The sequence below is a fragment of the Camelus dromedarius genome, chromosome 15 (assembly GCF_036321535.1).
Source record: "Camelus dromedarius isolate mCamDro1 chromosome 15, mCamDro1.pat, whole genome shotgun sequence".
Taxonomy (NCBI): Eukaryota; Metazoa; Chordata; class Mammalia; order Artiodactyla; family Camelidae; genus Camelus; species Camelus dromedarius.
Window position 1 is genome coordinate 43846878 of NC_087450.1, and position 14705 is coordinate 43861582.

At 39.9% G+C, this 14705-nt stretch overlaps 1 protein-coding gene across 4 annotated transcripts in view; it reads right to left on the reverse strand.

Moving 5' to 3' along the window:
- Nucleotides 1-3225: 3225 nt before the first annotated feature.
- The window catches only part of CLIP4 (CAP-Gly domain containing linker protein family member 4), a 100233-nt gene continuing 88753 nt past the window's right edge, over nt 3226-14705 (reverse strand). For all 4 annotated transcript variants that reach the window (XM_010991279.3, XM_010991278.3, XM_064494636.1 and 1 more), the window contains 2 exons: nt 10926-10998; nt 3226-5476 (listed from right to left, as the gene is read on the reverse strand). In XM_010991279.3, coding sequence (XP_010989581.2) covers nt 5155-5476; nt 10926-10998 — 395 coding nt within the window. In that variant the 3' untranslated portion in view covers nt 3226-5154. The remainder of the gene's footprint in view (nt 5477-10925; nt 10999-14705) is intronic.

Consider the following 14705-nt stretch of genomic DNA (forward strand, 5'->3'; position numbering starts at 1 on the left):
CTCTCAGTCGCCACTGGATTGGGCTGAATCCCTCTTTTCAGGTTTGTAGAGACAGCCACTGCCACTGGATGGCAATTTTTGGAAACCTGCTCCAAGTTATAGAGCTTCACAGTGAATCTAGGAATAGGGAATCCCCCCAAAAAAGTCAGCTCAAATGTCCCACCGCAAGAGAGGACTGTGAAGATTACGGTAATTTCCTACATTTTAGTGCATCTAACAGTTGAGAAAAAACCCAATTTAAATATTTTTGCATTAATTCAAAATAATATTTATGTTGTATCTCACACTTCTGAGAGAAATAAAGATTAAAGAGAGATTCTTTTTCCTCACGTACGTACCAGTAAGCAGCTGGTGATGTTTTACAAAAGAAAAGAAACTAAAAGCAAAACATGACACTGGATTTTCCCATCACCCACAGGGAGTGTGAAATGAGGCCTCAAGAAATCTCATTATATTTCTTAATTCCTTAAGCTCTAGTCCCTTCAAGAAAGAGAAAACAAAATCACTTGAGAAAATCACAACATTTTAAACCAATATACATAATCTATCGGAACTCTAATTAGAAATCCATTTTTACTGGCAGGTTCCATAAAGGAGACTGAAAATTTTCACTTTACTATTCTCTATTGTCTGTAATGCAAAGTCCACTTTCCCCAGCCACCAATATGGGACCTTATATGACTATTAAAATTCATTTTAAAATCCATTTCAGAGTATTTTTCCCAAAGACATTGCACAGTAACACCTATCCTTCGCAACAAGAACTGTCAGGGACAGCCAATATCACCAACGCTGTTGACAGATTTAAGCGGAATCTCGGAAGTCATGTTAGAGAAAGAATAAAAAGAATGGCTTGACGCTGTGCATATAATTTTAACATGATTCATTTCCAAGTCCGTCTGACTTGATTTGTTACGTGAAAAATAATTAGTTCCGTCTTCAAGAAGGTGAGGGCACTTTGAGTTAACACCATGACGGACTCTATCAGGCTGGAGCTGAAAGAGCTCTGTGAGGTCAGCCCCGGCCAAGGAGAGCACAGCACGTGGAAACTGAAACCCCTGACGCCAGGAGTGCTTAGAATCCAAGCTCAGCTCAGCGCAAGGCGATTCCTGACAGCCCCTACTTCATTTCATTTATCCAACTCGAACAACTCTGACTAAACATCCCGTCCTGACACCAAGTCCCCCCGAGGACAGAGGCCTGTGGGTAAAGGCCTGAACGTCCACAGTAGCAGCGAACTTGACAACTGGGCTCATTTAGGATTTTAGAGCTGAAATTAAACAAGATTTATGAGCATTTCTTAAATGACACCAGTGATTACAGGGGACAGGTTATGTTTCAAGCTAAGAGCCTCAATTTAAACTAGAAGTGTCTTTACTAACTTAACTCAGAACCTACTGCCGCTCCTCAGCACCAGGACCCGACTTCCATACTTCACTATGAAGTTCTATTTGCTAGGCATTCTAAAGGGACAAGAGGAAAAAAGGTCCCCACGCCCCTTGGTGCCTTGCTTCTCAAGGGAAAAGGCTGTGGTTTTTGCTTCTACCAAGTATCATGAAAAAACACTGTCAGTAATGTGTGCCCATCTAACTCTCTAATTCTTCCACATAGATTCTTTTTCCCTCTTGTAAAAAGGGAGCACTGACAGAAATTTTGCTAGAAAAAATTCTTTTTGCCTATGCAAAGGCATCATATTCTGCTTATAATAAGATTTTTAACACAACCTACTTAATTGGTTCAGCCCACACAAGCTCCAATAAGAATGTCTGTTGTATATTCAAGCAGCTTATGTGACATTGTTTGTAAATAAGGGCCTGTGTACCAAGGGATATTATTAACAATTACTAAAAATATATGTGATGATGTGAGTTTTGTATTAACTACTGTGTTTGTATTATAAGTTAGTGTAGTGAAATAAAGAGCATGAAGAATAAAAAATAAATTCTTCTACTTGCTTGCCATCTGATGATCCATATTCTATGTCTCTGAGTCAATCATTTAGAATAATCTCTACTGAACAGTTAAAATTAGTAGACTTATTTCCTAAATAAGAATGACTCTTAACATACTAGGTCTCTAGCCATTGGTCAGTGTGGCTTAAATAACGTCACTATATGGTCTAAATAAGTAGGTTCAAAATAAAACTGAAATAAAGTCAGTGCTCGACCCCGGAGCCCAATGCTGTGCACACCCAACCCAGTTCATTCTACGTTAGGCCACACACGTCACTGTGTTCTCTCAAGTACCATCATATCACAACAAATTCAAAGCCAGCCCTGGGGGAAACAGGCAGCTAGGTGACCCCACTGTGTCTTTCCTGCCCCCTTTTCTACCTAGCATCTTCTGTCTCCTTCACATCACTGTCCTGGGGTAAAGTTGGGTTACCATGATTCACACCTTTCCTGTCCTTTGTTCTCCCTAACCCAGCGAAATGTGCCCATTCTGTGACCTGGCCTCTGCAGGCCACCTATCTGAAGCCTGTGAGACAATACCTCTACTTCAGATCATCGATGGCCTCCTCCGCCTCCTGTTGATCCAGCAAACGTTTCCTGAACATCTGGTCGGTGCCAAGTATTATTCCAGGTGTCAGGGATGAAGCAAAGAACAAAGCACTCAAAGTCCATCCCTCAATCCAAGTGGGGGGAGAGAGAAATAATAAGCAAAAAGTTTAGCATGACCAAGGGTGGTAAATGCTAAGGGAGAAAATAACACATGGTTGGGAGGGTTGGCGAGGAGTCGGGGAGAGGACGGCACAAGGGACTCACACTGTCTCGGTTCAGATTCCACAACTGTCTGGATCTGAACACTTTTAAGCACTTCGAAATACTCCCATCAATTTACCTTAAAATACAGAAACAAAGTCTTTTAGTAAAAGATAGGTACTTATTTATATATATTTTTAAGTCTATAAATTCAAAGTGTTCTATCCTACCCTAAACAAATGAAATCCCACTGGCGTAAAAGATAATTAAGCAATTTAAAAAACTGTAGAAACACATTCTTCTCTTAAACGGCTCTCTGCCCATCAAAACAATGTAATAGGATGGTGGCTAAAAACATAACTTCATTTGCTCAGTAGAAAGCATGGTACTTTTTAAGACTCTTTATAGGGATAGGAAAATCCAAGCCATTACTGTAAGAAGGAAGAAAGTTAAATTCAAAGCATACGTACTCTGAATACCTGGGAAAAGGAGGGTTGCAGGCAGGGTCAATGACAACATACCATTCCAAACCGAAACAGCTTCTCTTTTTATTAATGCTCAAGAAGTGATCTTTGAATGACACAAGCAAAACACAAATGAAAACACCTAATTTTTATGCATAGCATATGGAAACATACACAGTACATGGATTTAATAATCCTAGTCTAAATATGCCACCAATTGGTTCTCTGACCTCAAAATAAATTCAGTGTTGGCATTACTGTTTCTAACATATGGGGTCTTAACAGGAAGAATTATGAACACCCCAGTTCAGTGTAGTCATGGGTTTCATGGTAAGGTATAAATAGAGTTTTTAAAGAAATAAACTGTATAATAAAATAAGTTTACTTTAGAATCACAGTACAGTCATTTTCTTCAATCAATAAAAATATTCCTTGATTATAAAGCAGCCTTATTTTGCAAACATACTTCAGGAAAATAGCTCTAGCAATATTTGAAATTTCATATTTTAAAAGGCAGCAAAGCAACAGCATTTAGATTTTAAATAGTATATTGCAAAATAGTTCAGTGTATTATTTCCAAGCACAAAGCAAGCTCCATTCTGAAGGATGCTTTTAATCTTATGAAGCAAACTGTTCTGATATTTCTGTGGTAGTTTAGTCTACATCTACAATAAAAGATAAATCTTTACACACGTCAGACATAAACTTCAATACATATTCACAAGTGTTTTTCATTACTACATCACTCTGTTATAGAGCTCAGTCTGTTAATGTGTGCTCAAAAGGAAAATAAACACATGATCCAGCTCCGCAGCTTTGTCACAGGCTGAATTCTGCAACAACTGAATATATAAAAGTAGCAACAATAGCAAACACAACACCAGTTTTATGAATAAAACAAAAAACCAAGAAATCATAAACATTTAAACGAATAACTACCACATTCTTCTTAATTTGCTCTCTTCTCCTACATATAATTTGTTTGTTTTTCATATCCCCAGGAGGAAATGATGGCAAATTCTCCACAAAGAGGAAAGTGCATCATGTTTTATTTTAAAAGTGCTTCGTGTATGTGTGTTTTATAAGTACATCCAATAAGGAAGATCAATAAGTATGTGCAAAAAGTTCTAATTGTAACTTGATTTCATAAACCTAATCATGGGTTTCTTCAGTCCGTCCAGATGAGGCAGTCGCCAACACGTAAGAAAAACTGCGATGACACACTTTGTGCAGAGGAGAGCGCCTGAGCCACAGGCCAGGAGTCCCTCGCACTATTAGCTGTTAATCAGCTCGTTCGTGACCCCAGGGAAGAACGGCTTTAAAACCTGGCAACAGGCGAGACACTGAGCTCCACAGCCTCAAAGGCCCACCCACCCCCCAGTTCTAAAGTATCTTTAGGTGAGGCATTCCTGGAAGGAGGGCAAATAACTACCCCAAAACATGAAAAATACACCAGTCGTACAGCTGTTATTCTTACTGTACTTATTAGTACAGAAAGGAGAAAAAACTCCAAAAATACTTGGCAGGAAAAGCTTGTCTTAACCAAAGCTAGTGAAAACTTTCACAATTATGGCGTATGAAAAAAATCCACTCTTCTGTGCAAAAATGAGAGTAAGTAAGCAACATCAGCAGGTCACCTAATGGCATGTTTTTTTCCCCAAGTCTCAGAATTTTCTTGGGTCTAAAGCTTTAAAAACTTAAAAAGGAAAAAAAAAGCCTTTTAAAATTGTTTTAAGAGAACAATGGCTCCCCCAGTTCATATTCCCAGCTTTTTAAAGACGTCTCTCTGAATTGTTATAATGGTTTTTATGAAGATAGCTGTACTGTCAAATTTGAAATGGCTAAATAAAGTAAACCATTTGCCATGGACTATTTTATATTATGTCTGCTTTATATATAGGGTGTGTGTGTGTGTGTGTGTGTGTGTGTGTGTGTGTGTGTGTGCGCGCGCGCGCGCGCGCGCTCATTCAATACTGTAGAAGTTGAACTCAGCAACTCTCGTCCACCAGCTTCGACCCGTTTATCCCGCGGTAGGTCACCCTGCTGGGCCGCACGAGGACCCCGTGGTTGGGCCTGCACGTGAAGTAGCGCTTCTCTCCCACTGCCCCATCATTCTTCCCCTTGGCGCTTCGAAGCTCCAGGCCCAGCCAGATCCCCGCGGCAAAGTCAGTGGGGCCCACATACCTAACGGTGCCCATCTCGTTGGAGCTGGTGAGGAGGACCTGGGAGCCCTCGTGCAGCTTCACGGCGCCCTCCAGGCCGCCGGCGGCGGTGCTGCTGCTCCAGCTGCGGCGCAGAGCGGGCTTGGACCTGCGCGGGGAGGAGAGGGAGAGGCCGTGACGCCGCGGGCCAGACGCCGCTGCCCGCGCCGCGCCGTTCACAGAAGACGACACCTGCTCACAACCTGACTTTTTATTCTAAAGAGCAGTATTAGAAGATGCTTTTAACATTAAAAAGGTTTTCTCTTTTGGCTATTTCAATACTACCCTAATCTGGATTTAAGATTTCACTAGCAATTTATATACGCGTAGGCCCTCAGCAAAATAAAAACTAGAAAAAAATATACCTACACCTATTCAATAAAACAAAAAGCCAAGAACCTAGTATTTTGGCTGTGGTAATTTACGTTACCTTTTGTTCACTTTTCAAATATTTCTTTACATGAAAACCATCTTTTAAAATTGTTAATCCACAGCCCTGGAAACTACACACACACCCCCTTCTATGAATGAACTCTAGTTACATTTAAGGGTTTACCGCTCTCCCTGCTGCTAACACGAGAAGGAGCTTGGTTGCCTGGAGCAGGATTCCTCTCCTCTCCTCTACAACGAAACACTACTTATAACGTACTGCCTCTGAGCACCCACCACCAACCTGACCTGCACCCACACACGGACCTCCCCCGAGGCCTCAGGCCAGTGCCGCCCAGGGCTTCTGCCACTGTCCCTGGGAAGTAGCTGATCCTGAGATGCGCCCAACATAGAAACATGACCCGGATCTTGTTGCCCTATGACCTGAGACCTCCCAAAACATTTATCCAGAAACCACCACCAGTGGAGCCTCTCACCGCCATCCATGCCACCCCTCCCCCAAGAGGAACCCTCTTCCCGTCCCCACAGTGGGGACAATGCAGAACCTGCTACCGAAACCGCACAGTGCCTGACTGTGCACAGAGTCTGGGTCCTGCCTGTTTTCTATTTTATGACACTTTCTGTATCTTTACAGACTCTGTCACACACCCTGGAAAAAGAAAGAGCACTCTCACTGTGTGGGAGGAAAACTGAGGTCCTAAGCCTCTCCTACACCACCCCTGACACATTCCAGTTATAAAATGTAATGGGAAAATGATTTTTTACCACGTCAAATTCACAAATACAACAATAAATTTAGCAAAGAAATACATAATACCTGTAAGAAAAGTATAAATATTGACTAAAGAGCATAAAAGTAAAAATAAGAGTTTTGTTCCTGGATAGAAACATACATATATAAATCCTCCCCTAAGTGGTATTTTTTTTGCAACCTGATGAACTTGCTCCAAATTTCACATAATGACAGGATCTATCATTTCCTGTGCACTTACTATGTGCCAAACACTTGACACACATTATCTCATCCAACATCACCCACCAGTGCTGTAGATACACGATCATCTCCTCACAGAAGAAGAATTTGAGGCTAAGAAAAATTAAGCTATTTGCCCAAGATCAGAGAGATGGTAAAGAGGCAAGCTGGGGCTCAGACCCAAGGCTGTCCAGGCACAAAGGCCAGGCTCCTACTCACAACCATAACGGGTACTAATAATTAAGAAAACGTTGAAAAATATTAACATGGCAAGATTTGCACTGCAGTAATGTTTAATTATAAAGTTACAATAATTAAAACAACATGACCCTGGCATAAGAATGTACTTTTTTTTTTTAATTCTTTGACCTCGGGCAGTTTATTTCTCATTTCTGAAAAGGAAAATACCTCATTCACAGAACTGCAATTTTTTTGCTTCAAATCTTTATAGAACACTTATTATGCAAATGCTGTTGTAAGAACTTTACAGATATTTACTCATTTATGATAACTTTTGGAGTAGCCAATATTTTACTGATGGGAAGACTGAGGCACAGAGAGGTTTAAGTACCTCACTCAGTGCCACAGAGCTCGTAAGTGGTAAGGAATGTACTTTTAAATGCATAGAAAACACATCTTAGAAAAATACACATAATTATTTCATTGGTGATAAGAAGTAAAACTTCAAATCAGTGGGAAAGGAGTGAACATTCAATTAGGGATGCTGTAAAACTTCGTTAATTATTTGGTGGAAAAGAATATGATTCTTATCACTCACTATATGTTGAAATAAATCCCAAATAGATAAAAGAGTTAAATGCATGAATTGATAAAAAGAAAGAAGTAGAAGGAAAGAAACCTGGATATTTATCTGAACACAAAAACACACACACACTAGTGGGGAAGGAAGGAGACAGACTGGTTTTAAAAGTATGGCATTTACTATTAAATTATTATTTTTTCACTTATTATCATGCCATAAAAATGTCTCCATCACAGGGCAGTCTTTAAAAACACTGCAAAAATCACACTGAGGAAAATTAAAGAATATGGGATCTGTTAAGGGGGAAATCTTTCAAAGGGTGTTGGACAGAATATGCTTTGTCCAACTTTGCTTAAAAATTCAGATACATGCATCAGAAAAAATAGAAAAGGATACGACAAAATGCTAACAGTGATAATCTCATCTAGGTGATAAAATTACAGATGATCTTTATCTGCATTTAGTTTACTGTAATTCTTCAAATGTTGTACAATTGATTTCATAATCAAAAAAATTTTAAGGAAAGTCAAGCAATAAGTGAATTCAGCAATATCTAAACCAAAAATTAATAGTTTGGGTAAAGACTTAACATTCTAATAAGGAGGATTTGATTCAAGTTATGTCAAAACTCTAAAAGCCCAGTTATGTGAGAAATTTAGAAATTACACTACATTTGAGAGTTACATTTACTCATTCAAAAACATCAATTGATAACCTATGAAATGGCAGGTCCGGGACTGGGTTCCAGGAATTTGTGCAAGGTGGTCTGTACAATGCTAGAGATGCTGCAATAAAGACCATGCATGCTGCAGAAGGAGCACAAGAGAGGGAGAATCTATCCTCCCTAAAGGTCCCAGGGAAGACACTTCAGTGGGGGAAGTGACACTTGAGCAAATCTGACAGATCAACAGACACAAAAGGGAGGGAGACACAGTCATGGGAGCAAACTGTATTATGTATTATTACATTTTTTTTTTCTGAACAGCACAGAGAGTTTAGAGAACCACTAGACAGTGGTGAGGATTCTACCACGAGAGGTTAAGTCAGGAGAAAGAGACAGTCCTTTTTACATGCTGTGCCAATGAACCTGGACTCCATTCTGCATTTGAGAATTCAAAAGCTTTGCGGGATGGGCAGAAGACGAAACGTGATGTGAAATGATGGAACCCGCGGCAAAAGGGATTATCTGAGATCTACCCCAAGACATTCAGGTTTGAGCCCACCAAATATATTGTGACACCAGGCTGGGTCCCACAGATGGGACCCATGGAGACTCTTAAGCAGACACACTGTGAAAACACAGGGAGGAGCTAAGCTAGTAACCACGGGGATGAGGTGCAGGAGACCACAGGCTGGAGGCAGGCGGTGTGAGGGGAGGATGCCTCGTGCCCACCAGGCGGCAGTGACAGCTACGCCAACGTCTCAAGCTCCCTGTATTACCCCCAGTCCTGGTATTAGATAGAGAATTCTCAAGTCAGAAGAACCGCTTCCAACCCCCTCTCCATCACTTTTTCCTCTGAATGAAAGCTCTCATCACCGCCACCTCAATGACCTAGTGAAACACACCTGCTCTTTCTCGAAAATGGCCTGGTGGCTGCTGTTTCCTTTTTCTCAGTTCTCTTTGGCTCCACGTGGGGCAAACATGCCCTTTGCCCCAAGCCCTTCAAGTTTCTTACCTAGGGATCTGCATTATCTCTGACTGTATTTTCCATGTTTCTTCTGCTTCTAACAGTATCTTTTATTTCCATATAAATAAGCAAGAAAATGGTTCAGCATTTGGTAAATGTCAATAAACTCATTTTTTTCAACCCATATTCTTCAGAATACATCACATTTCCAGAATAACAGCAACACGATATACAATCAACTCTGGCCCTCAGCAGAAGGACATCCAATCACAGTCTCTTACTCCTGAGATCAGGGACAGGTTTCCTAGGACCTGCCAACACCTAATCTTTCTTTTATTCCCTGCAGCACTGATCACCAAACATCTGGTCTATAAGTAAAAGATAAATAAGTAAGTAAAGAATAAGTAAAACATAAATAGATAAAATTTAAGTTGATTATGTATCAATAAAAGTATATTTCTTTTTTAAAATAGGTACTAGTGTCAATCGATAGAAGTAAGAGTAAAGCTTCATTTATTTTTATTTTCAAAGAAAACAGACAGAAGCGCTGCTATTCCCGTCTCACGTGAGCAGGCCACCTTGCACACACCCATACCTGCTGTGTAATTCCCATGGTTCAGATTTTTTTCTCCTTCCCTTGTCTCTTTCACTTACCAACATCTCCACACTGATTTTGATACCTCTCCCCCTTCAAAGTCCTTTATCTCCAGGTTGTCTCTTCTTAGTAATTTCTTCCATTCTGCCTAAGGCCTCTTGAATATCTTCAATAAACTGGGGCATAAAGTCATTGTTCTTAAGCTCTTTCAGCTACTCAAGTGAGGAGACCAATTATAAAATCTCAAAATTGGTAAAGGTTTTGAGGAAGGGGGAAAACAAAAAACAAAAAAACCCACCCAACCCCACTGAACAGCACCTAACCGTGCCTCAGGACCCGGAGGGTTCTCGCGTGGAATTTCAGATCTTCATGAGGCCTCCCGGTAACTTCGTGCCAGAGTATCACACAGACTGTCTGCTGCTCAGCTGAGCATCCAGCTCAGTGCGTGGGCCCTGCTTCCTCGCGGCTCCCAGGGCCTCACTGCTAGTGCACTTCCCTACTCAGCGAGACTTCTTTCCCTCAGGACATTTTTCGTACATTAATTGGAAGGATTTAAAGTTTAAAAAAAAAAAAAAAGAACTCCTTAACCCCACCAGTCTAGAAGAGCCTCATATTCTTCTAGAAGTAAAAAAAGTTCTAAAAGCCTCAGAAAACTATTAGCGGGAGTAAAGTGGGTCTGGGGGAAATCAATACAAAGAAAAAAGAAAAAATGAGATTCTCTCTACAAAGAAACCACCACCAAAAAAAAAAAAAAAAGCCTTTTGAAGAGTATATTCTACAAGAGGAAGCAAGAGTATTTTTTAAAATAATAGCAGGATTCCTTAATGCAAATAGGCCAGACATTTCTTTCAGGTACTGCCCAAAATATTAAATCAAATCTCTGACTAATTAAGTAAACAGTTTAAAATCAATCCGCCCTACTCAATGATAACGCAAAATGTAAATTCCTCCAACTTTTATTAGCAGCACTAAGCCTCTTTGAAAATATAGTCAGCACACTACTTCTTTGAGTCACTGGTGACAGTTTTAGTTGAGCTTGCAAAGGAGGGAGGAAGAATTCTTCTCACTGATACACTCATCACACCTTTTCTCCTAAGTGTTAAAATTCTACCAAGCGATGTAAAAGATACAAAATCCCACTTTTCTTCCTTCACAGAATCCTGTAATGTTCATCTTGAAAGGTGTTTTTCTAAATCTTCTAATACTCACTTGGCAAAAGCATTTCTTCTGTTAATCTCTTTATGGGAAGAAGCAGAAGTTGTACTGAAACTTCTCCTAAAACCTAAAACATGAAAGCTAAAGTCAGAAAAGGAAAAATAAATCACAAATTCACAGTCCTTGTGAAAAATTATCTTTTATCATTTTTTCTATAAATGTTCAATTTCACCAAATGTTTCTTTGGAAATAGAAAGCAAAGAAAATAAGTGCATGCAGGATGTTAACAGTAGTTTAGGTTTTTTTCACAATTGCTATCTGACCTTTCTCATCAAACTACGCACATACGTGAGTAAGATAATGACATTCCTTTTGGAGATTTTCATTATAGACTTTTCTGAAAACCAAACAAAACCGAATTATATATTGATAAAGCTCAATCTTCTTACTCTCAAATATTATAATCTTGATAAATCATATGTAAAAAAGGAAAAGGATAAAAATAGTTTTAAAATGCTACCATTAATGATACCCCATTTATAAAATACTGAACAATAAATTTCAGAGCTTGATTGTTGGCATCCCCAAATGACAGTCATAAGAAAAAAGACTTCACACAAGGTAAAAATTTTAAAAGATGTTTTTGAAGAACAGGCTCTCTGGCTCTGGCAGTCAAGGCAGACCAGATGTGCTGAGTGAATCTCTTGAATGAAGAATGTACAATTTAAAGCAACTACAATTAAAAAAAAAAAAATACCGTGGAGCTCACATAAGTGGTACAATTTCAAAGAGGCCAAAAGCCAAAAAAAGAAACCACGAGAGATTTCCCCCAAAGCAATCTGCCACCGTGTCCCCCAGGACCACAATGGCCGCTAGAGAACCCGGGCTTCTGCCTCGCCCACTGCACAGGAGGCAGGGAAGGACGCCAAGCCCACGGCCTCCGAGATGGGGATGCCAATAAAATGAGGATTCTGAACAGCTCACTCTCAAGTGCAGGTTAAATGAGAAACAAAATGAAACGTCCCCTGGATGAAGACAAAGGAAAGTAGCTTGTGTCAACCCTAATGTGCAGCAGGCAAAATCCTCTCCCCTCAAAATTTGTAATCATAGGCCATATTCATTTTATCTGTGAAATATAAAAACAATAACAATGTTGCAGCGGATGTAAATTAAAGTAGTCCCAGTGCCTCTAGGCAACTAGCAGAAGTGAAAACAGGCACCTCGGAGGTACTGCAGGGTTGATTCCAGACCACCACAATAAAGCAAGTATTTCAACAAAGCGAGTCATGGATTTATGGTTTCCCGGTGCATAAAAAAGTTATGTTCACACTACACTGTAGTTCTAGTAAGTATGCAACAGCATTATATTTTTTAAAAAATGCACATATCTTAATTTAAAAATACTATATTGCTAAAAAAAAAAATGCTAACCATCATCTGACCCTTCAGTGAGTTGAAATCTTTTTGCTGGTAGAGGGTCTTGCTTCGACGTTGATGGCTGCTGACAGATCAGGGTGGTGGTTGCTAAAAATTGGGGCTGCTGTGGCAATTTCTTAAAATAAGACAACAAAGAAGTCTGACGCATTGACTGACTCTTCCTTTCACGCACAATTTCTCTGTAGCATGCAGTGCAGTTTGACAGCATTTTAACCACAGAAGAACTCTTTCAAAATTGGAGTCAGTCCACTCAAACCCTACTGCTGCTTTATCAACTAAGTTCATGTAATATTCTAAATCCTTTGTTGCCATTTCAACAATCTTCACAGCATCTTCACCAGGAGTAGCTTCCATCTCAAGAAACCACTTTCTTTGCTCATCCATAAGAAGCAACTCATCTGTTCAAGTTTTATATTGTGAGACTGCAGCAATTCAGTCACATCTTCCAGCTCCATTTCTAGTTCTCTTGCTAGTTCTGCCACATCTGCAGTTACCTCCTCTCCCCTGAAGCTGTGAGGCCCTCAAAGTCATTCACAAGGATGGAGTCAGCGTCTCCAAACTCCTGTTACTGCTGGTATTTCAACCTCCTCCCATGAATTATGAATGTCCTTAGTGACATCTAGAATGGTGAAGCCTTTCCAGAAGGTTTTGAATTGACTTTGCCCAGATCCATCAGAGGAATCACTACCTATGGCAGCTGTAGCCTTACAAAAAGTATTTCTTAAACAGTAAGACGTGGAAGTCAGTACTCTCTTATTGTCAATGAGTAGTACTATTTTGAAAGGAATCTTTTTCTTATGAGCAGTCTCAGTAGTGAGCTTAGAATATTCAATAAGCCATGTCGTACATATATGTGTTGTCCAGGCTTTACTGTTCCATTTATGGAGCACAGGTAGAGTAGATTTAGTATCATTCTTCAGAGCCCTAGGAGTTTCGGAATGGTAAATGAGCAGTGGCTTCAACTTAACATCACCAGCTGCACTGGCCACTAACAAGAAAGTCAGCCTTTCTTTTGAAGCCTGACATTGATTTCTCCTCTCTAGCTGTGAAAGTCCTAGATGGCATCTTCTTCCAATATGAAGCTGTTTCATCTCCATAGAAAATCTGTTGTTAGTGTGGCCACCTTCACTAATGATCTTAGATCTTTGGATCACTTGCTGCAGCTTCTACACCAGCACCTGCTGCTTCACCTTGCACTCTGATGTTACAGAAATGGCGTCTTTCCTTAAACCTCATGAACCAACCTCTGCTAGCTTCAAACTTTTCCTCTGTAACTTCTTCACCTCCCTCAGCCTTTGCAGAATTGGAGAGAATTAGGGCCTTGCTCTGGATTAGGCTCTGGCTTCTGGAAATGCTGTGGCTGGTTTGATCTTCTGTTGAGACCACTGACACTTTCTCCGTATCAGCAATAAGGCTGTTTCTTATCATCTGTGCACTCGCTGGAGTAGCACTTCTCATTTCCCTCAGGAACTCTTCCTTTGCATTCACAACATGGCTAACTGTTTGGCACAAGAGACCTAGCTTTCAGCCTGTCTTGGCTTTCCACATGCCTTCCTCATAAGCTTAATCATTTCTAGCTTTTGATTTAAAGTGAGAGACATGTGACTCTGCCTTTAACCTGAACACTCAGAGGTCATTGAAGGGTTATTAATTGGCCTAATTTGAATATTGTTGTGTTTCAGGGAATAGGTAGACCCAAGGAGGGGGAGAGAGATGGGGAAATGGCCAGTTGGTGGAGCAATCTGAACACACATTTATGGACTAAGTTTGCCATTTTATATGGGCACATTTCACGGTGCCCCCAAAACAATTACAATAGTAACATCAAAGATTACCCATCACAGGCCATAGCAAATATAATAATAATGGAAAAGTTTGAAACATTGTGAGAATTACCAAAATGCAACCTAGACACATGAAGTGAGCAAGTGGTGTTGGAAAAATAGTGCTGATAGACTCGCTCTCTGCAAGGTTGCCACAAACCTGCAATTTGTTTAAAAAAAATGCAGTATCTGCAAAGCACAAAAAAGCAAAGCACAGTAAGACAAGTTATGCCCGTATAATCTTTTCTGCAGACATTGGCCCAGGCCTCAAAGAATTTCCATATGTTAAATTCTGAGTTAAAGAAGCATCTCACAATAATACATTACAAAACTGACAAGAAAAGGCACCATAAGTTAGGCTCAACAGAAAAAGATGGCAGAATAAGACTCACAAAGACTTCAGATACTGAATTATTAAACAGAGGTAATACTACTTAAAATGTTTAAAAACATAAAAAAGCATAAAAATAGGGGAAAGAATAAGTGTAAATAAGTAACAACCAGATTTGTAAAAAGAAAAAAGAAATGAAAAATTTATAATTAAAAAACTATGGTTGGATTAAGGAGTAGAATA